At 46.8% G+C, this 27,477-nt stretch overlaps 8 protein-coding genes across 14 annotated transcripts in view; 4 read left to right on the top strand and 4 right to left on the bottom strand.

The window, feature by feature from the left end:
* Positions 1-3,790, bottom strand: part of LOC118505424 — a 43,474-nt gene extending 39,684 nt beyond the window's left edge. For all 7 annotated transcript variants that reach the window (XM_036041179.1, XM_036041181.1, XM_036041183.1 and 4 more), the window contains exon 1: positions 2,074-3,790. In XM_036041179.1, the coding sequence (XP_035897072.1) occupies positions 2,074-2,293 (220 nt within the window). In that variant the 5' untranslated portion in view covers positions 2,294-3,790. The remainder of the gene's footprint in view (positions 1-2,073) is intronic.
* A 1,153-nt stretch (positions 3,791-4,943) lies between these two features.
* On the top strand, positions 4,944-8,526 carry LOC118505418 (protein FAM161A). Its single transcript, XM_036041173.1, has 3 exons — positions 4,944-7,416; positions 7,489-7,733; positions 7,809-8,526. The coding sequence occupies exons 1-3, from the start codon at positions 5,767-5,769 to the stop codon at positions 8,311-8,313; spliced, it is 2,400 nt and encodes a 799-aa protein (XP_035897066.1). The 5' UTR covers positions 4,944-5,766; the 3' UTR covers positions 8,314-8,526.
* Positions 8,356-10,107, bottom strand: LOC118505422. The gene is made up of 2 exons (XM_036041177.1): positions 9,337-10,107; positions 8,356-9,266 (listed from the first exon to the last, which is right to left on the bottom strand). Exons 1-2 carry the CDS (start codon positions 9,453-9,455, stop codon positions 8,618-8,620), a joined length of 768 nt encoding a protein of 255 aa, XP_035897070.1. The 5' UTR covers positions 9,456-10,107; the 3' UTR covers positions 8,356-8,617.
* On the top strand, positions 9,299-11,087 carry LOC118505420. The gene is made up of 5 exons (XM_036041175.1): positions 9,299-9,584; positions 9,647-9,911; positions 9,992-10,127; positions 10,217-10,493; positions 10,576-11,087. Exons 2-5 carry the CDS (start codon positions 9,727-9,729, stop codon positions 10,866-10,868), a joined length of 891 nt encoding a protein of 296 aa, XP_035897068.1. The 5' UTR covers positions 9,299-9,584; positions 9,647-9,726; the 3' UTR covers positions 10,869-11,087.
* On the bottom strand, positions 11,041-13,191 carry LOC118505421 (transmembrane protein 192-like). The gene is made up of 6 exons (XM_036041176.1): positions 13,096-13,191; positions 12,678-12,887; positions 12,490-12,608; positions 12,083-12,215; positions 11,729-12,008; positions 11,041-11,659 (listed from the first exon to the last, which is right to left on the bottom strand). Exons 2-6 carry the CDS (start codon positions 12,711-12,713, stop codon positions 11,433-11,435), a joined length of 795 nt encoding a protein of 264 aa, XP_035897069.1. The 5' UTR covers positions 12,714-12,887; positions 13,096-13,191; the 3' UTR covers positions 11,041-11,432.
* A 249-nt stretch (positions 13,192-13,440) lies between these two features.
* On the top strand, positions 13,441-15,099 carry LOC118505419 (eukaryotic initiation factor 4A-III). Its single transcript, XM_036041174.1, has 2 exons — positions 13,441-13,746; positions 13,846-15,099. Exons 1-2 carry the CDS (start codon positions 13,611-13,613, stop codon positions 14,910-14,912), a joined length of 1,203 nt encoding a protein of 400 aa, XP_035897067.1. The 5' UTR covers positions 13,441-13,610; the 3' UTR covers positions 14,913-15,099.
* Positions 15,100-15,286: 187 nt separating this feature from the next.
* LOC118505417 ((E3-independent) E2 ubiquitin-conjugating enzyme UBE2O) lies at positions 15,287-22,708 on the top strand. Its single transcript, XM_036041171.1, has 5 exons — positions 15,287-16,346; positions 16,518-16,771; positions 16,841-19,692; positions 19,777-19,998; positions 20,068-22,708. Exons 1-5 carry the CDS (start codon positions 15,855-15,857, stop codon positions 20,295-20,297), a joined length of 4,050 nt encoding a protein of 1,349 aa, XP_035897064.1. The 5' UTR covers positions 15,287-15,854; the 3' UTR covers positions 20,298-22,708.
* A 398-nt stretch (positions 22,709-23,106) lies between these two features.
* On the bottom strand, positions 23,107-24,355 carry LOC118505423. Its single transcript, XM_036041178.1, has 2 exons — positions 24,017-24,355; positions 23,107-23,811 (listed from the first exon to the last, which is right to left on the bottom strand). The coding sequence occupies exon 2, from the start codon at positions 23,774-23,776 to the stop codon at positions 23,441-23,443; it is 336 nt and encodes a 111-aa protein (XP_035897071.1). The 5' UTR covers positions 23,777-23,811; positions 24,017-24,355; the 3' UTR covers positions 23,107-23,440.
* Positions 24,356-27,477: the final 3,122 nt, after the last annotated feature.

Genomic DNA, 27,477 nt, shown 5'->3' with positions numbered 1-27,477 from the left:
GAAAGCATCGTAGACGCTGGTTGCCCTCGGCATTGCAGACCGGTGCGCTGGTGAACCGAGTGCACATTTCGAAATCTTGCACTGGAAATACAGAAGCGAAAGTGTGGCTTTATTGCACTCGCAGGCAGCTCTTGGGTAGAAATTCGGTACGATCGCATAACTATGTTTTATTACATTTTCTTTCCAAAAATCCACACTCAAACACACATCTCTTGCAGTCTTCTTCGCAAATGCATGTCAGTGGTGTGTGCGTGCGGCTCTGCTGCCTCGGAAGTGCAACCATGTGTGGTTTTGCAGTGCTAAAAATATCATTCCCCTGTATGAAAACCTCTTGTGCAGTGTTTGGTGAGACCGCTTTCACAGGCAGGAAATCATTTCGACGGGCGTGAAACGATGCACACACAGCGTGAGAGTGTTATGTCTTGCCGCTCAAACAAAAGCAGATTTTGTTGATGGATTAAATACATTAAAAACCAAAGATATTACGTTATGTGAGGAAATAGAAAAACAAACTTAATCCCAACTGTCCTCGCTTTTATTTTATGAATGAAGTATCGACACATCATTAGAAAGTAGGTTACGGGTTGAAACGCTCTCCGATACGATAAACAAAGCTTGCATCCTTTGGCCTACTCCCCATTTCATCCGGGAATCATCACGTACCACAGATTCATCCGTAGATTGTATTAAAAGAAGCAAATACGTAGCACCCTCTTGGCAGAGACACTATAGAAAAGGGGATGTTTTCTGCGGGCGCTCAAAATTGGAGGTGGTTGCGCGTTTTGTTTACTCACCATAAATAAGGATGATTGTGTGGTATTAACTGCCCAGACGGAAGATGTGACTACTTGCATTTCAAAGGAATTCATAAACTATTCAGAGAACATACGATGCGCACTTGTTTTGATGGTGACAAATTCACCATTCACCACCATAGTTTAAGTTTAAACGCGATTTAAGTGATTAAGGTGTTCCTGGTATTTGTTGTTTATGTTGAGGAATTGGCAGTGAAGGTTAAGGTGTTATTGTTGTTTTTGAAGTATCAAACCCAAGTGAATAAAAAAATGGCAAAATAGACGTTAAAAACAGCACGGTAATATTAGAATATTTCCCAATTATTGGCTTTGATGATCTGCTGCGTCTTTGGGTGCGTATTCCTTTGAGAATTTATTTTGAATCGATAATTCTACCAGTCCAAATCGCGCTTTTTTCTACTTGCTCTGAGTTATTCGCGCTTGGATGATGTAAATTTCTGAACGGAAAGTATCTTGCAGCATCATAGCGCTACGTCACGTGACAAAAACATAGCCAAAAGGACCTTCTTTGTGGTGCTGGCCGTATCATCATGAACGCAGAAAGTTATTGCGTAATTTACGTTCTTTGCAAATGTCCTGCATGTTGCCAAACAGTTGCGCAACACGTTTTCGTCCAAAGAAGTGGTACAGGCCAGGAGTTAAAAAATAAACTACGCAGAAGAGTAAACCACCCGAAAACAACACCGTCAATGGAGCACGGAAATCCTGGACAGAGAAGGTAGCCGATTTTTCCGCGTTCACAATCGAAAAAGTGGCCGCGACCCTATTTCCACGGTGAGCTCTCTGATCAAGGATGCAAGGCAGGGGAACATCCACATCCTGGTACATTCTCCCAAAAACACAGCCCAAGGACATCATCGCTGCCTTGGGCGAGGGTGACACGCTCGCAAACGCACCCGGTGCTGTGGAAGGAAAGGGGTCAAAGACCGCACGCTTCCACATCCTTGAAACTAGGACATGCGCGATGACGTCAGTAACGCAACGTAAAGGAAAATGTAGCTCCTTCCGGATAATAGGCTATCTTTTTCGGGCTGCTAGCCAGATACGCGTGCTGGAATTCGTTGGTGCAGAGTCTACTTTGAGCAACCAAAAATGTAAACAAAAACAAAGAACGACACAGGAACTCGGAACAAAGGGATTTTTTGCTGTGTATCAATATGGATTGTTGGAAGTATGTTTTATAATTTTGACGATGTAAAAGCCGTTTGAGGTGAATATTTTTACTTAAAAAAAAATAGATTTCTTGTTTCGTACTAACCTTTACGACGCCCGTACGGTCCCAGAAATGCGACACCTTTCCCGATCACGTTATCATCGATGTACTTCATTATCTTGAGCGTATCCTCTGGCCGCTTCACCGTGCTGAAGGCGGCCTTCGGTTTGCCCGTGACATTTCCGGTCCCGGCGACTGGGCGCAGCGGAAAGTCATCTCCACTCAACGACAGACTCTTGGTACGGCTAGCCTTCTTCAAGCTCATCGTGAGAGCCGACGCTCCCCCTCCGTCCGCACCGTCCTGTACGGCTTCCACGGTTACGAGAGACTGAAAACCCGCGCCCTTTTCGATGGTGGACCAACGAATGTGGCAGATTCCTGCTATCCTACGTGCTGGCTGCTGGCCCGCGTCAAACGCACTCTAACCACCAGTGTCTGTCAGCTTGTTTGTTCTGATCGTAGGAAAATCAACGGCAGGAATTTAACTTGTACCGTGCACTAGCCGGATGTGACGTGCCTTTCTACGGGTATAGTAAGTATGCTGCTCCTGGCAGGTTGATGGAACGACGACCTACCGCAACGGTGACCACTGCGGCAAGGACACTTGTATAAATCATACGGGTCACGGTAGCTAACTAGCGTTGGCCAACTCGTGCACACCGTACAGCACCGAACAAAACCAGCTCTTGCTTTCACACCAATTTCCGATTACGAGGCGCCCTTTAGCACGGTGTACACGAAGAACAGGGAATATCACCAACAGAACATAAAGACAGCACCTTCTTTTTTTTATTCGAGCGATATACTCTACTTGCCCGCGATACAATTTCTATTTCAAGCAACAGAATTAACAACAACAGCGCAGGACTATCTCGCTCTTTTTTTGCGCTCTCTTTCTCGCTCGCTCGCTTGCCTTGATTGATCACGAGATGAAAATTTTCCACTTTAATCGCGGCAATAGCTAGCACCCTGGCTACTTAGATGACTTGCTCGAACGCTTTTGACAGCCACGTTTGACACTTTGCGAACGCACACTCGGCACTAGTACACAACTTTGCACTGCTTTCTCTGCTTTAGTGCACAAAAACACACCACCAACACTGGGCACAACGGGCGGACAAACCCACCTTTGGCACTAATTTTCCACCACTTGGCCACGAGGTACGCACGCTCTTTCCCTTTACGTCGACACACACACGCACACGCGGTTTACTGATGGTTTTGTTTTTGTTATTACAGAATTCCACTACGCACCACCACCGCCTTGTATCGCACTCTTTGTGTAGTGTCGCAGGTTTTCTAGACTTGTTTAGAACGGTTTAGTGTGCCGTACCTTGGATAAAAATTGCCCTGCACGTTTACGCGTCTCCCACGGTAAGGGCACTATTTCGGGCAGAGCAGTCCACCAGTCGATGCGACCAGTTGTTTTTGTGTTCTTCGCTTCTGCAGCAAACACTGCCGATGAGCCAAGGTAAACAACACCACAACCGCTATCTTCACTTGCAGTAGACTTTTGAGAGAATGGTGGGGATCAACCAGATTTGCTGTGAAATACGCACAAATACGCGCCAGATAACGTGTGCCAATCTTCCTTTTTCTTGATTTACGCACAAATCACCAAATGCTGTACCACAAAACAATTATTAGCGACACATTGACGAGGTTACTGCACACAGCGATTCGATGCCCGTACGCAATTGCTAGCTAATGATAGAGTGAGTGAGAGACACATCCAAGCGTCAACGCGTGCTTTGCTGGCGAAGCGTAAACTTGAATTAAATGGTTCTCTACTTCCCAGTACCGCGTTGGGCCCGCGAACGCTACGCGAGAGAGCAACAGCGAAATGGCACAATGGGAACAATTCATGGTTAAAATATTAGCGTTTCTGAACTGCATTGCAATAAAAACTGTTTTCTTGAAATTACCTTTCTTTCAGTGATTAAAACTTTGTTAAACAATTTTTGAAGCGTCAAAACCAAACACAAACTTTCAAAATTGTAACGAACTTCTTTGAGAAAAGTTAAACTTTCCATATCGATTACACACTTTTAGCGTATATCAATCGATGCTTTTTGGATAATTATTCTCATAAGACCAATAAATGGAAATGAACTAATAAATTATAACCTAAACATAAAACCCACCCACTGTGCGAGACGGAATCAACTCGCTCACCGTGAGCGGAAACGTGCGCTCTATTTTTCTCTCCCTCTCTCTCACTCTCTTACGCCACTCTTTGTTTGGTCGCGTATCGCCAATCAGCTGTTTTTGTTTACGCAACAACGATACAAGTTGTTATTGATGTATGCGTACATGGCTGCTGCAGGTATTAGTAGATCGATTAAAATGACGTTGCCTTTGTACGCAACTGATTTCATAGAGAAAAAAAAAACGAACTCACCATAACGGTATTAATTAAGGTGTTTAAATAGCTAAACGTAGCAAAGCGTGGTCAATTACCTGCGGCAATGTTTGTGTACATTCAACCTGCATCAGATAGCCTGTTCTGATAATTTTATTTACTTAAAAAATATTTCACAAAAGGTATAGGTCATTTGATTAAAAACGCAAAATTTTGTCAATTTTACAACAACTGGAACTGCATGCTAAGTTAAAACTGAGTCATTTCTACCTGAGATACGACTTAGTCATACGTCCCTGTTTAACTATTTCCTAGGATCAATTTAAATTCCTTCACTTCTTTACACAAAAATCATTACTATTTTTTACAAAGGCGCATCGCAAAACGTTCACTTTACCATAACTATAGCTCACTTTAAATAATAGTTCACTCACAAGGCGTTGATGACCCTTTGAGCGAACGTAGCGAACACAGCAATTAAGTATGTGAAAAATCGTATTAAGCGTAACAAAGCGGCACATGTTATTACACCTCCGCTGACTTGCACCGATCGGCTAGATTTCTAACACGAGGCAATAATTTATGACCCATTCCAGCCCGTCATACGGTAAAGCTTCCTGATGTTGCGCTTGCTACTAGTGGGTGAGAAGTTCCAGCTGCACACCGTGCCGCACAAAGAACCTCCTACAGGCTAATTTTGTATCCTAACAAAGACGCTTCCGTCTCGAAGGTGATAACATATAAAATAACGATGACGTCGCTGATTTGCGTTGATTTTCTGCTAAACTCGTACAAATCACATCAGCCGACCGAAAGCTTCCCGCTACCCAGAGGGTAAGATGCCGAATGTTGGAAAATCCACTCGGAAACACTTTTTGCGCAACCCAATCGTTGTTCGGCTTCGGCAGTCCGACCGCAATCGAAACACCCTACACCGAGAATGGTCGTAGAGTTTCGGTTACCATAGTGCACCAGAAACACACAACAAACAACGGCGCTATTTTGTGCCAGCAAGAGTTTGTGAAAATTCCATTATCAGTTAGTAACGAATGTTTCATGGTGCCGACCACCGACCAAAGTTAGAAACGGATCGGGAATAAATTGCAGCGCTAGGCATCTTCCAAGGATACTTCTGCACGAGACTGCTCTGTAACAGCTACGAGCCGAGGGAAAAAGGTTCGCCAGATAGTTTCAGGTCATCCTGCTTTACCTTCAAACGTGAAAAACGATGTCATCCGATACGATGTACGGCATGGAAAGCTTGCACTGAATGTACCGCTCTGTTCGTGAATGGCGAACTTCGAATCCTCCGGGTTGTTCTAGATTTGCCGTGCCGAGCGCGTCGTCATCCACACCCCGCTGCAAACCCGTCAGCCATGTCCGGGCAGCACGGTCGTTCAGTGTTTGTCAATTCCTGCATCAAAAAACCGCTCAGCCCATCCAGCAAGCGTCCCAACCCATCGTTTCTTGTACCGCAGTGCAGCTTAGACCGTGGCTTGCAGGATCCCCGTGCACAGCAAGCCATGAGTACGATCACGCGCAAAAAGGCGTCGATCAAGTGTCCGCTGGCACGCAATGGACAGTACCGGCGCTCCAAGTGTTGCTCCTTGACACACCAGCTGCGCAAGGAAACGGACAGCTTTCAAACGATGGTACAGTTCTACGACAGCATTCCGGACTACAACGAGCTGCTGCACTTGCCACGGGAAGAGTTTTACTGTCGGCTAAACACGCTCAAGAAGAAGCAGAAGGAACTGAAGTCCACCTGTTTCCTGGGTGAGCATGATAAAACGATGTGTCCACTGTCGCCCGAACCTGGCGCCTATTCTAGACGGCACGAAGCTCGAGAGTCAAACAAACACAGCTATCAGAATGCCAGCGAAAGTAGTCACCCCAATGGTGGTGATGGTGTGCAAGAAACCGAACGTAGCGATCAAGCGACGGAGGACGGAGATTCGTTGCACTCCTGGAGTAAATCTCCGCCAACCGTGGTGGACGCAACGCACGATTGCGTTCCCAGCAAATCCATCGACACAGCACGGAAAGGGTCTGCCAAATCGGTACGGATCGAAAGCACCAAGGAAAATGGGGTGCAAGAAGAGCTCGGTCAGAGTAGCCAAAAGTATCGATCGGGCACACCGTACGTTTCCGATCCGGACGAAAGCACCACGACCACAAAACACGCATCATCTTCATGTGCGACGCCAGCCAATTCGGACTTTGTAGAGCGCTATGATCGGTACGTGAAGCGTAGCCTGCGCTGTAAATCGGCCAGCCCGATACGTAACCTTGCCAATGTCACCATTCCGCAGCCTTACAAGATGACGCAGCGGGAGGAGGAACAGCGCACCCTGCAAGAGCTGCTGCTGGCAAGCAAAAGTGCATTTCCCTCCAAGGAAGCGTTGGCAGAGTCAACACCCAAACAATCGACGCAGTTTCGAGCCAACCCCGTTCCAATAACTTCCCGAATACCGCTCTTTAATACCATTATGGCAGATCAGGAAAATCGGAGCCGATTAGCTAAGCTAAACTCCGAGATCGAGCTACAAGCCCAGATCAAACCGTTCCATTTCTCCGAGCGGCTTAATCGAGGCCACAGTCGCTGCCTGAGCCGAAGCTTGTCCTCACCAGCATTGCTCAGCACGGGCTACGAGTCGGGAGCGGACGGTTTACGGAACAAATCTCGTACCTTCAAAGCAAAACCATGCCCCAAGAAATTGTTCAGCAGCTACTTTCACACCAAAGCCTGGGAGGACGAATACTTTCGGCATCTGAACAAACGGTTGCGGGCAGAGGAAATGTTGAAGCAAGCGGCACTGCCACCATCGATGGCCCGACGTGAGCGAAACGAGCGCAAGAAATCCCCCGCCCGACACTCGACGGAAGATACGGGCAAGGAACGGCCAGGCTCGAACGGTGGCAAAATGTCGAAGCGTAAGCGTAAACCACGCAAATCCTTGAAGCGCAGGAAGAGTGTGGAGCAAAAGTGTGCCGAATATTTTACATCCGTAAACGATCCGACCAGGGTAGGTTGGGCGAGTCCTCTAGACTAGAGCCTCTGCTAACGATCGATCGCAATCTCTCTCTCTCTCTTACAGCTTCCTTATCCGACCAGCAACTCCAGTTGCAGTAACAGTACGGACAACAATCGAGGATCCGGAGATACACCGGCACCGATCTATCCGGTCAACCGACCGAACCTGGCAGCCACACTTCGTACGGAATGGTGTCGCAAGAAGCTGCGAGACATGGAGCTCGACGAAACTGTGACGGAAAAGAAGAAAACTCCGCGTTTCCGATGGGGCGTTAAAAAATCGCAAGCTTTCCAAAATTTAAATCTCGAGTGAGTGTCCGTGTTCAGGACTTGTTCAGTTAAAAATCGAGTAACTTATTCTCAATTGTTTCTAAATACCTCCAGTCATACCCATGAAGAGGAGCTCAACCTTCGTCTCGCAACGAGACGCGCGGAACAGCGACTACGGCAGGAAGAGCATGCGATCAACATGGAGCTCATGAGACAGCGAGTAAAGGCGGCCCCGCTACTACTGGAAGGTCCTCCCCAGTGGGGTCCACGGCTCGGCCACGTGGCTCATCGTTGCTCCAGCTTAAATCGCGAATCCGAGGCAGCTCTCTTCCGCAAACCGGATAAAGTGAGCAAAACGATTGCTCAGAAGGTAACAGCCGGTGGCAATGCTGGAACTGGGCACCCGGGGAACAAAAAATGTGACTCCCCTGCGACAACGTCCACCGCCAGCACTGGCAGTAACGATCGGATGACGAACCAGGAACATCGGCACCGAACGGTAGAAAAGCGACGCAATGCCGGTAACGGGAGTAAGCTCAGTACCTACTCCTTTGATTCTGCTGGCAAGCTAAGCTATAAAGCGTGTGACAGCGAGCTGTTGAGTCTGTCAGATGTGTAAAACGATGGGGTAGATTTAAGGATTCCAATACACAATCAGAGGTAGTGTTTCGATGGTAACGATCATCTCTTGTGAGCAGGCTTTATTTCGTACATTTAAGCGATTCCGGCCCCTTTAACAGTTGTGTGCGATTTCCCATCGTTTTCTTAGCACTAGAGGTACACTATTATTGTTTTTTGTAAACAATTACAAATAAACATATGCAAAATTACACATGAAACCAGCTAAGATCACTGGTACAGCAGAAGGCTTTTTTACACCACACACAGCAAAGCACGATGTATCATCCGACCGATGATGCTGATCAACAGTAATCGACGCCAAGCAGTTTCGCTTCCCGTTGTAACCGATCGCGCTCCGTGCGATACCGTTTGATCAGGATGGCTTGCCGTTCCAGCTGCCACTCCATCGGCTGTTCGGCGAGTTCCGTGTCCGTCATGCGACGATAGCGCAGGTCCGTCACTTTGCCATGGCCTTCCGATTTTCGCATATCAATCAGAATCCTTACCAGCGGCACATAAAAACACAACAACACCAACAGCTCCAGAGCACACACAACAAGGACAAACACCTGCGGTGTGATGGCTGGATTGAGTGCTCCTCCGTCTCCCGCCGCGGCCCGTTCGCCCGCGTTTTGATGCGCGTACGGAAACAGGTATCGTACCTGGTTCTGCACCGTGAGGAGAATCACGTTCCACAGGGTAGCTATCTGCAGCGGAGCTTTCCGGTATACTGCCAGGGAGCGATAGTGATCAAAGTCCGGCTCGGCAAGACGAACGAATTCTCCCTTGCTCCGTTCGTGGATCGCGTACGTCGCCAGCCAGTAGCAGATGCGCAGATAAATGATAATAAAGTAAACTGAGGATGCATCCTCGGCTTCGGGGTTTGGCCAGCCGACTGTGGAGGCGACGGTGCCGACAGCAACGATCAGGATCGCGAACAATAAATGCAAGCTGTAATGAGGCAACCTGGGGGCAATTAGTTCGATGTCAACCGGCACTAGGGGAAGCATACACTACTGACCTAAACAGGCAAATAGCGATAACAGGACGAAAGCGTACACTTTGCTCCCCTAGAGTTGGTGGAGAGTACAGTTTCGAATTGCAGTTGGGCTGCACCGGCGATTCAGAGTGTATTGACATTGTTTTTTTTTTGTTACTAAACGGAACGATCAACCAGCACTGATCGGTAAACCACGTGCCAGCGCGTGACAGAATCTGCAAGACTGGATACTTGCACAGATCGGTAAAGAAGAGAACGGTCAGTCAGAGGTAAGAAAAGAGGAAAAAATGGAGAAGTGATGATACAACCATAAAATGGCTGGCCGTTTTAGACAAGGTGGACCCCGATCGTTGTCAGACGACGCCAGTTGACTGCATCGCCAACCGACACAAGGCACGGAAGTAAAACAAAATGTCGACATCGTTTCTAACGCGTGGTCTTTCGTCGTTTCTGTTTAAATCGTTCGCAATCGGATCATCTAGTACCACCGCCGGTCGAAATGCTGGTCCCAACCAATCGTTGTTCCACTCCACCAGCAACACCGAACCGGAGGATTCGATTCGATTTGATAAGCTGCAGACGGTTCCCAGTGCTTGGTAGGAGACTGACTTGGTCGGTATTTTTTTTTGCGGGAAGTTTTTAATAAGGCACACGCATCGCATTTGCTTATTTGCAGCATCCAGCTGTTTGTAACACTCGCGCTGACAATCATTTCGATTATCTACACGCTCCAGCAATGTGATACCACAACGGTGTGCTTGTACTACTACATGTTGCTCTACCTGCGAGGCGTCTATTGGGCAATAGTTTACGTGAGTAACCGTGTTAAAAATAGAATGCAAATTTAAGTGAGACAAAAAGCACAATTTCTTACCTTATGCGCCATCAACACCACTTCCAGCTGATCCACCTGTACACCAAAAGCCGACACCTAAGCCTAAATCGCTGCGGTCATCATTACTTTGCTGCGAAGGTTCACCGCCACAAAAAATCCAGCCTTCAACTGGTGACCGTATCCAACACGATTCTGCTGGCCGTCCACACGGCGATGGGTCATTGCTATGGCGAAACTTTTATGCAACAGTGCTTTGTGGATGGGTTTTCGTCCGTTGTGTTTGTCGCGTCCTTCACCCTGTTGGAGACCATCATTATTGTGCCGGTGCAGCTATCCTACATTGGTAAGTAAAACAGTCCGTCTCGATGATAAGACAGACGTCATTTCAACAAACATAGATTACTGATATCACGCGCAAATAACAGTTCAGGTACAAGTGTTCAATTGTACAAGACCCGTGCCGGATGCACAGCAGAACGCCAATGATCTGAGCCTGCGACTGTGCCCCACGGATGACTACAGCGTTAACGATAGCTTCAAGAGCATCACCGATCCAAAGGAGTTCGTCCAGCTGCAGTCGGCGATGATAAGTAAGCTGAAGGAGGAAAATAGTCAGCTTCGCGGTAGAATACAGGAGGCAAGAAGTATGGTGGAACTCGTCCCGAACCAATCCCTTAACTATTCGCTGGCAGAACAATCAATCGTTGGAGGCTACTGATAGGACGCTACATTGCACATTAGCTGAAGTTTTGCATGTTTTTCCGGTTAGAGTCTACTACATTGCATGTAGTAGTCTTGCTGTTTGGTTTTTGTACATTTAAAATGTTGTAATTTACACAGATTCCAACGACTTTACACACGCGAGCAAATAAATTCGTCGTTATGATCAGTTTGCGTTGCTTCAGTTTGCAATAAATCGTAAGTATTTATTAAACGACTTTTTTTTTTGTATCACTCATTCCAAGAGGAATTTATTCTTAAATACAAATGTGGGAAAATGTATTGCATTTCCTCTAGCATTGGAAACACTTGATTGAAAACACAAAATCAAAGAATATACTTTGGAAAACAAAGAATTGCTGGGTGCTCTCTTGCACTCTCTTTCACTCTATCAGCACGCTATTCTAACCAGAGGAGCACATTTTCCAAAAGTAAGACAATTTTACGAGCTTCAGTCCAATGTGGTTTCGAGTTGCCGAATACACCGTGAAATCACAAACAAAACCGCACCATTCATTTACCCTGTTCTAATGTTCCCTACTACCGAATCACACGTTTTGCCTTATCCGGGATACGTGACCGTTCGGACCTGCGCATTCATTTGCATTATCTTTTGATTCAGCTTCAAGTTATGATCTTTCAAGTACTTGATCAGATCGGCTTGTTTCTCCAGCAGCTCGGCAGTACTAAGGCCACGTTGGGTAAGCCCCAGCGAACCACCACTGAAGCCCCGATTATCCTGCAATGCGTCTGGCGGTGAAGCGGTGCGATTGAAGCGTCGTACAGCAGCTAAAAGCAGATGAAACAGGGGACACACATCAGTGATCGGTCAGCACACGAAAACATTCGCTTACATACCGATGTAGCTTCCGTTCACGATGCACAGGACAATCGTTTCCAGGCCAGAAAAGGCGGAAATGTAGATGATCGGTGACAGCAGCCCGATCGCAACGCACTTCTCCCCGAAGGCGTCACCGTAGTAGTGTTGAATCAACGTTTGGATTGCGAGCAGGAACGTGTTCCACAGGGACACAACCTGCAGCGGGATGCCCTTGTGCTGTTCGGTGGCACGATGGAAATCATGATAACCGTTCAACCGCAACTTTTCATGATGAACCCTTACGATGTGATCAAACAGCTGGAAGAGAATTTGTGCAAAACAGTGCATTCAAACTTTCCACTGTTAAAGGTGCATCGTACGGTACTTCTTACATAAGTGATAATCCAAAACGCAGCGCGCAAATAAAGCATTATAAAGTATGCCTCGCACCGTCGACTGTCCTCCCATGTGGCCGCTAGAATTATTCCAGTCAAGGAAATGCAGCTGGATAGCAGGAGGTGGATGCTAAAATTTAAATTAAATCGTTATTGCATTTATATTTATTTCGTACAGCTACTCTGCCACGAGTATTCCATTTCAGCTTGTACCGAATTTAACATGTCGTCTTATCTTATTCTGTTTGTGATTAAGGTATTTTGATTTGTAATCCTCCGATGCTTGATTGTACGTTCACGCAGGCCCCAATATACATTGACCAACTTATTTGAACACACACACACTGCGAAAATTTCGATAAGCCTCAAGGCAACACAGTCAGCAATAGCAACAGATACATTACCTGAAAGCTGGGACAGTACGGAGCGGCCGGAAGCTGTCGTCATCTTCCGTGGCCAGAATGGGATCGAGCATCGTTCTGCTGTCGTCCATTCTCGATGATTCATCAAAGAAGCGTCCTTCCTTGAAATGAACAAAGATAGATAGAAACAAATGCTTCCAGCGATCGTCCGAATCGGTGTGAAGCCTTACTGAGTTTGATGTAAAGTTCCGTAGCAGACTGACCATGCTACTCCTACGGATCCGATGCTGAGCCGACGCACTGTTATGATGCGATTAGACCCACACTCGCATACTTTTCATTCGTAAGGCAAAAAGGGTTTAGGAATCGAATAATCACTGTTTGCTATCACTTTTACCATACACCGCACTGTCCGCTCGCCGTCCGACGAGTAGTTGAAGCTGTGAGTAATAGGACGGTGGGACGCAAGACAATCAGAAAAAAGTAAAAACACCAAAGCACAGTGGATCGGTCGTCTGTCGCAACCTAGCACAACTGATAAGCAAATGGAAAGCAAAGACGCTACATCGAATGAGTTGTTTTTTCAACGTTGTGATAGCGCAGTGATTGCTAAAACCGTGGAAGAACCAAAATAAAACGAATAATTACGCCGTGGTGTTGCACGAACAGCTGAATCTTTTGTGAACTTCCGATGAAAACAAAAGAAAATGGGATGCGTTTTGGATGACAGTAGTGAGAATGACTAGTGAGAAGTGAGAAAAGGATGCATCTAGTGCATCACGAAAACATCAAAATTTTCGAGTGTATTGGTGCATAGACAATTATACTACTTGCTTAATTATTACTCAAGTATTTTTTCTTGTGCCATCAACTTACAATCAGGTAAGAATGTTGACCAAAGTAAGCAAAAACAAACAACTGCAGAGGAAAGTCGACTCACGCTGTGAGAAACCGAAAGTCGACTTTTTTGACAGCGATCAAGCACGCCGGCCTGCTGTCAAACCAGGAGAAAACGCCAAAAGAAAATCTTGACATCAAATAACACACGCTCCGCTTTCGCACAGTTTTGGTGGGGTAAAAGAAAAAGTTTTCCTAAAAATCGTAAACGAATAGTGTGTCGAACCTTGTCCTGAAGTAATTGCTTCGGTGCACAGCATATAACAATGGCTGGAAGAAGGGTGCCGGCGAACGAGGATCTATCGAACGTGGAGTTCGAAACAAGCGAAGATGTCGAGGTGCTGCCGACGTTCAACTCAATGGGGCTCCGGGAAGAGCTACTGCGGGGTATTTATGCGTATGGTAAGTGTTTGCAATTGGAAAGCGTCGGCCCGTTCTTCACATCACATCGGCCGCACGGATCAGAAACTAAAACATCGCTTCCTGTTATTCCTTCACCAGGTTTCGAGAAGCCTTCCGCCATCCAGCAAAGAAGTATTCAACCGATCGTAAAGGGTCGCGATGTCATCGCACAGGCACAGTCCGGTACAGGCAAAACGGCGACCTTTTCCATATCCATTTTGCAGTCGATGGACACTACGCTGCGAGAAACGCAGGTTCTCTGTTTGTCTCCGACGCGCGAATTGGCAGTTCAGATTCAGAAAGTCATTCTGGCGCTCGGTGATTTTATGAACGTACAGTGTCACGCCTGCATCGGAGGTACCAACTTGGGGGAGGACATTCGCAAACTGGACTATGGCCAGCACGTAGTGAGTGGTACACCGGGCCGTGTGTTCGATATGATCAAACGACGCGTGCTGCGTACGCGTTCCATCAAGATGTTGGTGCTGGATGAAGCGGACGAAATGCTTAACAAAGGATTCAAGGAGCAGATCTACGACGTTTACCGATACCTGCCGCCAGCCACGCAGGTAGTGCTGATTTCTGCTACACTTCCGCACGAAATTCTCGAAATGACCTCCAAGTTCATGACCGACCCGATCCGCATTCTGGTCAAGCGTGATGAACTGACGCTAGAGGGCATCAAGCAGTTCTTCGTGGCCGTCGAGCGCGAGGAGTGGAAGTTCGATACGCTGTGCGATCTGTACGATACGCTCACCATCACGCAGGCAGTCATTTTCTGCAACACCAGACGCAAGGTGGACTGGCTAACGGAGAAGATGAGGGAAGCTAACTTCACCGTCAGCTCGATGCACGGTGACATGCCGCAGAAGGAGCGTGACGAAATCATGAAGGAGTTCCGTTCCGGGCAGAGCCGCGTACTGATCACGACCGATGTTTGGGCGCGCGGTATCGACGTGCAGCAGGTATCCCTTGTCATTAACTACGATTTGCCGAACAACCGTGAGCTGTACATTCACCGTATCGGTCGATCGGGTCGGTTCGGTCGTAAGGGTGTTGCGATTAACTTTGTGAAATCTGACGATATCAGAATTTTGCGAGACATTGAACAGTACTACTCTACGCAGATCGATGAAATGCCTATGAACGTGGCGGATCTTATTTAAATATGTTTATGGCATGCACATAGCATGATGCAGAAATTTAACACATTTGTACTATTCATCCGGGTTTGCACGATTGTGCGATGCAGCACCTAGAAAACGCAGTCTTTTAAGCGTGTAATCATACATTCTCTAAGTTTTGGAATCTAAACATGGACTCAAAATAAATGGATTATTCATCTCTATCATACCGCTTGTGTTAATTTTCATGTGAACTAACAGGATAACAACAGCTTTAGTTTGCCGCTTACGAAGGAGTTTCCATCAATCAAGCCTTCAAAAAGGACAACAAACAAATGAAATGTACTGTGCAGTGTATTTCAACTATCATTTTCCTCCTGCAATATTTATTACCATTAACAATATTCAGCATCGATAAGTTTGTCGAGCATCTGAAAATTGTTAAAACACGAGCCAATATTAAATTGTTGACAATAAGTGTTTATCAAATTAATCGTCTTTCTGCCGCAGCTCGCACCGGTTGACCACCCCTGAACGCAGCAATCCTTTTTCGCTGCTGTCAGTGTTTTGCTTCCAAAAGTTTTCCAACAAAAAGAAAAGCGCTTGACGTTTTGGAGTGCGGAGGATATTTTCGTCGTTCGTATCGCTGCAGAAACTAGCGGAGGTAGTATGCCGTGAAACACGTGTGTCAGGATCTCCAAATTTACGCCGCTTTGTGTGGAAATTGTAGTGCAGTTAATAGTGTTTTAGGATATATTAAAATTTGCTTACCGAAATACCCGTGCCGAAATTCTGCCAAACGTTGCGAAATTGGAGCACAAGTGTACGCGAGTGGTGAGGGTTGCTGGTGCCATTCGTAAACAAAAAGCGATTTTCCACTTTCTACGCACGGGTGCAGCGTTCGTGCCACTTTCCATCGACGGCCCGTCGTCGAGGTTGCGGTGAAGCATCCACCATCGTTACCTCCTAGCAAGCGGTGCAGCAATGGAGAAGGTGAAAAGTGTGGAACGGGCAGCCATCATAAAAAATCGCCCAAACAACGAACAGAAAGCGGCCGCCGCCAACGGTAGCCCCGGTTTGAATAACGACGGAACGGCGGCGCTTCGAATGCGACCCTCACAGCTTTACCACCCACACGGTGGCCAGCAGACGTTGGCGACCGGGCCACCGGTGTCGGATCGCAAGACCCACACCTCCGCGACGGCACAGCACCAACAGGATCGGGCCGAAAGTGAGAAAGTTCGGGACCGTGCGAGCGGGGAGCAAAGCGATGAGGATGAGCTGGAAAATCAATACTTCTACGAGGATGAAATTTTTTGTCTCACCCCCAAAAATGGTCACGTCAAGTTTGGCCTGGTGCTCGACAACTACGACGAGAGCGAGGAGGAAACCGCAGAGGAAGATGCACCGAAGCGGGGCGAAATTCGTGCCTGTTGGCATCCAGATGGCCGCGAAGAAATCATCAAACAGCGAAAGGTGAGCCTGCCTTGAGCACACACCTCCACACGCACGCTTCGCTTTTACTTTCGGCCAATTTGGGGGGGTGTCGGCCACTACTTTGTTGTGGATTATGTAATTTTCCTTTCTAATCGTGTAACCTTCTTTGGTGTCTTTACTAACGCTGCGTCTTTGTGCCCCCGCTTGTAGGTAGGTTTGGCTGACAGGACACTGATGCCGGGCGACGTGGTGCGCCGAATGGTCCCGGGTAGAGACACGCAGCGAGGCTACTGCCATGAAATCACCGTAAAAGCGGACCTTCGCATCATCGGCACAAAGTACGTGGTCCGTAACGTGTGCTCGGATCGGCTACGGCCACTACTGTCCATGCCTAAGGATAGTGCAGTTTGTCTGGACTCATGGGTGGGCAGCACAAAGCAAATCATGGAAAAGCTTATTCTAAAGTAAGTGTGCTTCCTTTGCCGAAAACTGGGGAAGCAAGAAGTCACTACAAGAAGTCTTTAACGTTTCAGATCGTCCTGTGGGTCGCTGGTGGAAGTGTGTCCTGCCAGCGAGTTGGGCATGCTGCGCGATCACAATATGCGCTTCCGGCGAGGGTTTTTTGCCGAGCCACTGTTTTACCCGGGCCAGCAGCTGGTCGGGCTGATGAGCGAGCTGGCCAACGGCAAGTGGCTCACGACGTCGAACGAGATGAAGTTGTCCCGGAAGAACTATATGCTGGAACGCAAATTCACCGTCCAATCGGTGGAGCTGCAAGGTGTTTCGGTGCACTGGCAGTGCAAAGTGTCGAGCGAAGAGCTAGAACAGAAGCTGTCCGAAGGGGGAAGTTTGCAGCAGCCGCCCGAATACATCGCTGGCGAGGATTTGAAGCGGATGAAAAAATTGAATCTCTTCGAATCGTGCATGCTGCAGATAAACGACAAAAACTATCTCAAAATAGAGGAATCCGATGTGATCTGCTCCAAGCAGGCTTGGCGCAAGGACATGAGCAGCAAGTACCGGGAGCAGCTGTTGCCAGAAAGCAGGACGAAGGTAAAGACCACCAAAGCTGCAACGGGTGAAGAGGAAAAGGCCACAAAACAGAGTAAAGCTAGCAACAACGGTGACTCGAAGCTTTCGGTTCGTAGCGCGGAAAAGGAGAATGGAAGGCACGATTCGCCACAATCCAAGCTCACGAGTGTGGACAGTGACGAAGGATGGGAAACGGACGAGGAAGGTGAGCTGTCCGACGGTGCGGCATCGGCCTGTTCGGTTACATCGAAGCCTAGTCCGCGGAGATCGCCGTTGCTGGCAAAACGTATCGGTAAGCTGAAGCGTCGCCAGCTGGCGGCCGAGTTTAGCGGCGACCGGTTTCCGACCGCCGGCGATGAAGTGATCACGGAAGCGCTGGTCGTGTACAGTATGGCTACGGTCGTCTGGCAGGACGGGACCATCGAAACGGGCATTCCGTCCACCGAGCTGCGTCCCATACATCACCTAGACGACCACGAGTTTTTCCCGGGCGATTTCGTGCTGGCCGGCAATACGGATCCGGCCAAAAATCCCTCCTTCCGCGATTACGGTGTCATACAGGATGTGGATCATCATGGGCGAACGGCGCGCGTCAAGTGGTTCAGCACTTACACGTGCACGTCTGAACCGCAGCCAACGTTCAACGGCGAGTCGGAGGTCAGCGTGTACGATCTGAAGGATCATCCCGACTTTCAATATCGGCCCGGAACCATCGTTATACGGGTGGCTAACTTTACCGGCGAAGAAGGCATCTCGACCGCCGGTCAGGTACTGGATAACTATCCCAACGGCATGGTGAAGGTGTGGTGGGTGGACGGATTCGTCAGCATGTGCTGGCCGCAAGACATTTTCGAGGTGGGACAGTACGATTCGGAGAACAATTTTTGGGGCAGCGTCGCCGATTCGGATGCGGATTCGTGGGAAACGGAGGCGGAATCGTGTCACTTTGGCGATGCTGAGGCCGGCTCTCCCTCGGTAAGGGTGAAACCACAGGTAACGGTCAACCTGGAGCGTGCTCGCGTTGCCATTGCGCAACTGGAGGAACTGTTCAACATTAACCCGCATCTACAGAATCAGGAAATCATGAAAAAGCTTATGCTGGTGTACAAAAAGTGTCGATTCCTGGATCGGCTGTTAAACACGAGCTTCTTCCACGAGCGCCATTTCATGGGACTGGTAGAGCGGGTGCGGAAGTCAAACAATCAAACCACGACCGAACGCATGCAGGATCAGAAGAATCGGCTTTTCAATCAGAGTGCGTCCGGTTCGAAAACGTCCACGCCAACGGCCGAAACACCGGAGGCGGTGAAGGCCGCATTACCGCAGCGCGCCCTGTTCAGTCCAAGCGCACCGAACAGTCCGTCCGTGAGCAGCCCCGTCGGGAAGCTGGAGGAAAACGAAAACGCCAACTACACTGTCGGTATCGCCAACATGGAGCTAGACTACGTGAACAGCCTGTGCATGAAGATGAGCGAGAATGCGGATCTAAACAATACGAGCTCGGTGTTCGATCTAGCCGAAGGTGGAGGTGAATCGGATAAACCGGACCAGGAGGATAAAGAAACGGGAGAGCAACTGGCCCAGGAGTGTGTTTCGGCCCGGCTTTGCTCGCTGCTGAAGCGTCAACTCATCAAGGTGCTGGAAGAGATAAACGAACGGTACGGGTTGGAGGATCCATTCAAGGAGATTATTTCCGTAGTCGAGCTTAAGACACCGACGCTTGCCTCCATGCCACCGTCCTGGACACCGTCGCCGGCCGGAACGCCGGAAATCGGCGCCAGCATTGCCGACCCGATTGCGACGAGCTCACCAGCCGCGGTAAGCACGGACAGCATGGTGCCAGCTTCGCCCACCGGCATTCCGTCCGAAAGCTTCCAGATAATCGAATCGGCACCGACGTCACACAAGTATCATCTAACGATTTTTCAAACCAGCAACGCACAAAGCTTCTACAAGGCGGTGCAGCGAGAACACTGGCTGCTGCGCACGTCGCTGCCACCGGGCGTGTGGGTTAGAACGTTCGAAGATAGGCTGGACCTGCTGAGCGTGATGATCGAGGGTCCGAAGAATACACCGTACGAGGATGGTTTGTTTTTGTTCGACATTCAGCTCGGGCTCGATTATCCGAGGGCACCACCGTTGTGTCACTACATAAGCTACTGCTCCGATCGGCTGAATCCAAACTTGTACGAAGATGGCAAGGTGTGCGTTTCGCTGCTCGGAACCTGGTCGGGCAAGGGTACGGAGGTTTGGGGACCGTCCAGCACGCTCCTGCAGGTGATCGTTTCCATACAGGGATTAATTTTGGTTGCGGAACCATACTTCAATGAGGCCGGCTATGAAAAGCTGCGAGGTGAGTGAAGGCAAAGGTGCCAGCCGGAAGAAGAAAAAGCAGTCTGGAATATATGGGATTTGTTTTTCTGTTAAACACCGCCAGGTTCGCAGCAGGGCAAGGAGAATTCGCGCATGTACAACGAAATGGTGCTACTGAAGCTGGTTCAATCCATGACCAAGCTGGTGTCCAATCCACCGGAAGTGTTCCGAGAACAAATTCTAACCCACTTCCATGCCTGTGGTCAGCGCATGCACGATCGGCTTAGAAAATGGATGGAGCTGTCGAACGATTACAACCGTCAGGCGAGTGTCACGGAGCAAAATGGTAACTGTTTGGCACTGTTTGCAGAAAACTAGCCCCTTCCATTAACCATGTTCATTGTTTTCGTTTTAGAAAAAGAGTCAATCGCAACCAACGCTTCTGGCGCTTCTCAATCTCCCGTCATCACCGATGAGGCACTGTCAGCGACCAACGGTTGTATGATTCCTCGGCCAGAATTTCCACTCATTCCAGCTAGCCGTGGTTTCTGTCTCACGCTGACAGGGCTGCTGGAATCGTTTCAAAAGCAGTTGCAGCAACTGTCCCCTTTATCGCCGGTACCAGTGGCCACGGATGGTAAATAACGGCCGGAATCGGTAAGAAGTAGTGTGCGTCGTTGCGTTGCGCCAATATTCCTCGGAAGGGTTGTGTTGTTGCAGTGCCTCTAGTCCATACGGCGAACGCAGCATAAGATATTTGATTGTTTCGCCGGCAAAACGGAACATGGGCACCAAGCGGAGAAGATAGCTTTACTAGTTACAACGTCGCATAAAAGAGTGGTCGCACGCGGCACTATCATTAAAGCAGTTTTAAATCATGTGACAGCCTAGCTTTGTAAGGGAAGGCACGATTTTACACCGGTGTTTGTTCTGTTGATACTTTGTTGTGCTTTCCTCGGGCTAAAGTCAACGGATTTTTGTATAGATTAGCATATTCGCAAATATTTTTATATTCTTATGGAGCAGCGCACGTTTGCTCATCTCAGATCACTATTTTGTGCAGTCTGTGATCGTCTGAAGAATCTCTGCTCGTTATACAATATATAATTTTAACCATATCACCCATCTCATTCCAATAGGTTAATCGTTAAAGTTGTTCCGTGTGCGTGTGTGTTTTGAATAAGACACAAATGTCCTTTTCATTCGTTATTTGTTGCTTTCACCATGCGATCATATCTGACCATTTGAAAAGAAATTTATTTTGTATCTACTATGTTAAACATTCTAATGCAGCTGATCCGCTGACGCTTGCTGCGAGTGGAGTGTCTCAAGCGAAAATGATTCTTTTTGTTCCAGCGCTTTGGAAGAAAATTGAGCAAACGCAAGCTAAGCGAAACATTCCCATTGCAAGTGAGCGAGCCACAGATAGGCTGCTACGAAATAGACCTTCCGTTTTGCAGATGCAGCACTGTTGCGGCTAATGGATGGCTTAAAGAATGAACGGAAAATCTCATAAAATGCTGTGCCTATAATTAAATCAATTACAAATACTAATATTCACTACACGCAATGGCTCACACAGGGGGGCGAGAAGTTCGTTCCATTGCGCATTCGTTCGTAATGAAGCTGAATTTAAGTCCTAGTGAGAGAGCGGAAAAAGTCACCAAAATGGAAACGAAATCAAAACCAAATGCTCCTAAACTTAGCATTACTATATTAGCAAAGAACAATAAGTTAGATCTTAGAAGAAGAGAGAGAGAGGAGAAAAACATGTTGCAATGCACAACTCGCAGATGAATGGTAGAATTGTTAATACTATATGCTTACCAACACTTACCCCCTTAAAAGAACTGTTGTAGGAAGACAAAAACAAATTAAGTTACATCAGCACAAGAGGGATGATAATTTATTTTAATCTTATATAAAACAATCCTAAAGTTTAGAGTCTATCACTTCACCAAAACCAGGCATCTGCATTGGGGAGGGGGAGAACCCTATATGAATCGCACTGTTGCCACCTGTTCATGATGTTCCTTTTGATCCGCTAACCCCCACCCCTCTGTAATAATGTTGGAACCATTCCCATCCCAGCTAACTTCTTCCAGCAAAACAAGCGCAAACACTACTCCTTTGAGGCAGCAAGCAAGCACGTACAGTATGAACGCACAGCAACCGTTTGAAACATGCTACAGTGAAAAGTCTTTTAAAACCACAATCCGAGCCCTTTTAACGGACTAGCCGTGAAGCCTAGCCTAGCGCCTTTGGGAGTTGTTGAACGGCGGTATACGTAGTTTACAGCATGCGATTTGAAACTGAAACGATTGGCGGTATGGCCGGTACGAAGTGTGTAATGTTGATATAGAAGCGCATCTTTGAAGTATAGTTTGGCGGTTTTTGGAAGATGAATGCCAGCTGCTACGCTCCTCGAGAGGAAGCACGGTTTACTGGTCTGAAGCCAGTTGGCTTGATCGCTTTGCCAAAGTAAATTGGTCGAAAGAGTGTGTAGCAAAAATCTTTAAAGAAAAGACTGTGTGTATCATGAAGCGTCCTGAGGGGTCTGGAAGGTGTAGGAAGAACGAAGCTTTGTTTTATTTTTTTTTTGTGAAAAGGAAAGTCACACCCCAAAAGATTTTTTTTTAATTATCAATATCAGCGCGGCTTATCCGTTGTAATGCGTGTGGACCTTATCATTAAACCGCTGCTACGATATGCGGCCCCATGCAGAGGTTGCCGGACGTATGTATATAATTTCAAAAATCAATCCTGTTTACAGGTGGTTCTGTTTTTTGCTTTCCCCGATATTTATGATTTCATATACTTATTGCTTAATTTTCCCACAATCTATACATAAAAAGGCTTTTTTATTTGCCGATACACTAGGATTTTGTTTTTCTGGTATGGAATGAGCATATGAGAGCTTGAAGAGAAGTAGGGTGTTTGTAAGAAAAGCAGCAAATCTAAACGTGACGACTTAGTGTTAAAAGATGGTACCGCGTTTGTCGGAATTCTCGCAAAAACAAAAACGCATAATAATAAAAAAAGCATGGAAAAGTGCACATGTGCGGTGTTATCAGTGGTGATATCATCATATCACATTTATCATTTTGTTTAAGCAGCGTAAACTTTTGATGAAATCATTTTTAAACTATTTTTTTATACTATCGTCTTATACAAACTGTTAAGCTAAAGCGATCATCATTTAACGTGTGAATGCCCATAGGCGAACCTTCGCTCAATCGACCGCTCATGGTATCATCCGTTCATATTCGCCCCCTTCTTTACATTTGCGCATACTCTTTTCAGACCGTGAACAATTGAATTAATTCAACTACGAGGTCTGCTGACAATGAAACTCAAGAGCGTGCGCTCGGATCGTTAGGCACGACAGGAAGCAGGCGCCGAGAAGAAGCTAACTAACCGGAAGTGTTTCGGACGTGCAAGAAAGCAACGTGAGTTCTGTTTTCAAGCATCATTTAATGATCCTGTAGTACATGTTGGGTGGTGTGTTTGTACAAACAACATATGTCTGCAAATGTTGCAGCAGTGATGTAGAATAGGAACTTACAATAACTAGGCCCGGCGCGATGGATGGTGTACGCGGGCAGGTGCGAAACAGAAACAAATGTACCCGATAACACGCATCTCGTCCGAAAAAGATGCGTCAGATATTATCAGGGGTAGTGCGTGTGTGTGTGGATGTTGCAATAAATTAACCAAGTCCTTTGGCATGGAGTTGATACATGGCGGGGCGGGGTGTGTATGTGTGTGCAGGAGCTAGTAGCGGCGCTTTACTTCTTGAGCGAAGCAATGAACGGCTCCAGCAGGAAGATCAGCTCAACCTGTCCCTCCACATCGAGCTTGTCCTGGGCGAGGGCCTCCTTCGCCGGCATGGCACCGGTGCCGAGGGCGAACATGATGTCATCCTCCATGGTAAGGGTGGCCTCCGCCGCACCGTCCGACTCAGTCAGCTTCACGGCCTTCAGGTCCAGCACCCAGGTCTTGACCACCTTGCCGTTCTGCTGGATGCGGAACTTGTAGATCTGCTGCACCTGGCGGTTGTTCGGATCAATGGTCTCCAGGCGCTTGGCAATACGCTCGAAAACAGCATCGGACTTCAGGGCCATTTTGAAGATGGTGGGGTTTTATTGGCAGCGGTAAGCTGTAAAGAAACACACATCACCAAACACATCAGTAGCCGATCGTAGCTACCCGGTATGCTGCACACTTCGATCACCACATGCTCACAAGAGTGGTGCCGCGCACGAAAAGCACAAATGAATCTGGACGTTATTCACTTTGGCACTTCGGCTGCAGGGTGGGCAAAACACAAAAAGAATGGCCACCACAGAACACGCTCTACTTACCGACGACTGACTGAAACTGAGCGGTGGACAGTACCAAACTGATGAACATGTCGTGCAACGACGTTCCTATTTAAACACAACCCGTTGCAACGTGGACGAACGATGTGTGTAGGTAGGGCCGAGATAGTAAGCACGAACGCTGCGATATGAAGACCGACCCCGGTGCAACAGGACGAGGGGTTTGGTGGTAGTATGCGAAGGGCAGTGCGTTATCACCAGGGAACCACGAGGAGGATCTGCACCGATCCGAGCCAAACGGGGAGCGAAGTCTTAATTCGATAGATTAGACTACACAATGGTCGATATCGTCGGTGTGCGGGGCGATGTGTTGCATGGCAAGCAATGTGTGGGTGAAGTACACGGGACTACGGGTAGCTGTGTCAATGTGCGTCAGTGTGCGAAATATGACGATACATTCTCCGCTGATCTTCGACCTTTTGCGGGAAGTGCATTTGAAAGTATTTGGTGTGTGTGTGTGTCCGACCGGCTATTTAGTAACCGGGGTCTGTGATTCGTCTACTGAGACCAAGGCGGATAGAAGGTGGAATGGGTCTGACGCCTAATTGCTGCTTTCTATTTACACTTGAGCAAAAATTAGAAAATTCTAAGTTAAAATAGAAATTAGTTTTCTATTAAATTAAAATTCTAAATTAGTAAAACAACCAGGCCATCACCCGCAAGAAACAAAACTTAACTTTAAGACATTGGTTAATTTATCACCTATAATACAAGTGTTCTCCAAATTGTCGGTTAGTTCAATTGCTACTAAGCTACTATTTTTTTATCAAGTTTTATTATTAATTTAAGTGTATATCATTTTATATAGTTTCTCTTCTTCTTCTTCCCAGGCACTACAACCTCGAGAGGTCTCGGCCTGCCATTTCTTGCTTTATGTGACTTGATTTTATCCGTAGTAAAGTAGTCAGCCTTACGTATGGGGAGACGGTCTGGATGGGATCTGAACCGGTCCTGCCGTGTGAAGACCGGCGCCGTTATCGCCTATACCACCGGGTCGCCCCTTTTATATAGTTTAGTATTTCATACTGTATAGGGTGGTTTGGTGGCCGAAAAGGCAACGGTGCCGGGTTTCGACGACAGACGCTGTGTTTCGATTCCTATCCAGCCCGCCCACTGTAGCAAGGACTGACTATCCTGCTTCTAGGAATAAATAAATCTTGTAAGTCTAGACCAAGTTGCTGAAGCCAGACCCTGAAAAAAATTGGGGCTGAAATTCCCTTTCTAAAATTATTACACATGGCCCTTAGTCCCCAATACAAAACAATACAATACAATACACTAGTATAACTACGCTATATTATATATTCTAGTATTATTTTTTTTATACATAAAGAACGGCCTGGTCGTATTGCTTAAAACTAAATTACAAAAACTAATACAGTTCACGATGGTTTGGAGACATTTCCTTCTCCAAACCGTGAAAGGGCACCTTATCCCGGGTGAATTCTAGTAGTATTTTATGTATAGAAATAAATTTTTACATATTTTCTATATATATTTCTAACAGTAGTAGGGGCGGCAGGACCACGTTTGGCAGGCCGGGTTCACACGGCAGGACCGGGGTTCAGATCCCATCCAGACCGTCTCCCCATACGTAAGGCTGACTACTTTACTACGGATAAAATCAAGTCACAGAAAGCCAGAAATTGGCAGGCCGATACCTCTCGAGGTTGTAGGGCCAAGAAAGAAGAAGAAGAGTAATATTTTATTTAATTTTTAATTTCCACAACGATTAGCTTACCAATACTGCTAAGGCTAAGAAACTAGGAACAAAAAACATTATTTGCAAACAATAAAAATAAAATCAACCGCCATCGCCAGTATCGCTGATTCAGGCTAAGGTGTGGAACCATAAATCAAAATCAAAAGTCTGCCGAATCTTGATAACAAACGGTGCACTGAAAGTGTTGTTCCGAGCAAAGCCGGCAGGTGACATGGAGACACTAGGCTTTTTTTTAAAAACAGTTTTGTGAATTTTATGTTGACTAAATCACTTTGCGGTGAGGTGTAATTTCGGTGTAATATTGAATGTTTTACGGTTTTCATTTAATGTTTAGCTATATTTAACTTTTTTTCCATTTTAGAGCGACCTTAAGCTTGCGTGAAAATGAAGATCAATTACTGTTTCGTGCGAAGGGAAAAAGCATGCCTGGAAGCGTCGATCCTAAGCAACTGGGTTTATTTTAAACCTTCACGATAAGATAAGTTCAGAAACATAAGAAGACAAAACATTACTCCTAAACAAACAAGTAACTGCAATCAGTCCGTTCGGCCGGCAGGTTGAAATTAATTATCTTTGCAATCGTGTTTCTACTGATTTGACAAACTTCTAGTCTCACTGTTGGTTGCATTTACTTATCATGCTTTAATGGTAACTGCATCGTAGCAACGTACTTCACACAATCATAATCGAAATCAAGTCCCAACATTTGTCGGCTTATGCAGCGACGCTAGCCGCTGATACGGGAAGAAAAACTCAGATACAGGTTCAATCGGTATCAGGAGAGGTTTATCAACGGGGCTGCACTAAGCACTAGGGGTTAAGCTTACGGGGGTTGGCAGATAATCGTATCTCTGCACATTGGGTCCAGCTTTTTGGATCCTCGTTTATTAAGCAACACACAACCCATACAGGCTTCCCCATACGGCTTGGGGGTCGGATTCGTACTTTGACCAACGCTTAGCTCATTCCCAATAAAATAAAGCACCCTGGAAGCTGTCTGAGACACCTGCAGCGTAGATATCAACCGATGAGTAATAAAACTTCGAAACGCTTTGTTTTTATACTTCCATGGCTGCAACTATCCAGAATGTCTTGAGACTATTTTGGTAAATTCCAACATTAGGGACATTTCAATTCTTCTTGAATATTCTATTCTGGCACCACTACATGAGCAGCAAAACGCCATGAAGGCTATCGAAAAAGGCGTTATAGGCTGTTAAGCCATAAATCTATCACGCGTGGTAAATTACGGAGCGAGATTAGTTTAATTATGATATCGATCTTCGATTGTACCTATCGTATGCTTATTTGGTAAGTACGTTATCACCATCGATTGATTGATTATGCAGTAAGTGTTATTTACTGCTATTTGCAAGCTATTTTCGTGAAAGCTGCCTACTCATGAGCTTACGCAATGAGAGAACTTATGATCCGCCTCAAGTATCCGATCGTTATCGTTAATCGGTTGACTATTGGCGGTTGATAAAGATTGATGGTGAATAGTTTTGCAGATTGCATTAAGATAAGCTATCACTTTCTATGCTAATTTAAAGCATAGCGAAGGGCGACAGATTGGGTAGGATAACGTATTAACACAAGGTCGTTCCACATGAAGCTCCTCTTTGGGCTACAGTTCCAGACACTCGTATATGAAGAAGACTTTTGTAGAAAAGTCAATTAGAGTTTAGCATTATTGATATCGTTATTTACTTATACAAAA

Source organism: Anopheles stephensi, chromosome 2, assembly GCF_013141755.1.
Source record: "Anopheles stephensi strain Indian chromosome 2, UCI_ANSTEP_V1.0, whole genome shotgun sequence".
Classification (NCBI taxonomy): Eukaryota; Metazoa; Arthropoda; class Insecta; order Diptera; family Culicidae; genus Anopheles; species Anopheles stephensi.
This window is presented reverse-complemented; position numbering and strand designations above follow the sequence as displayed.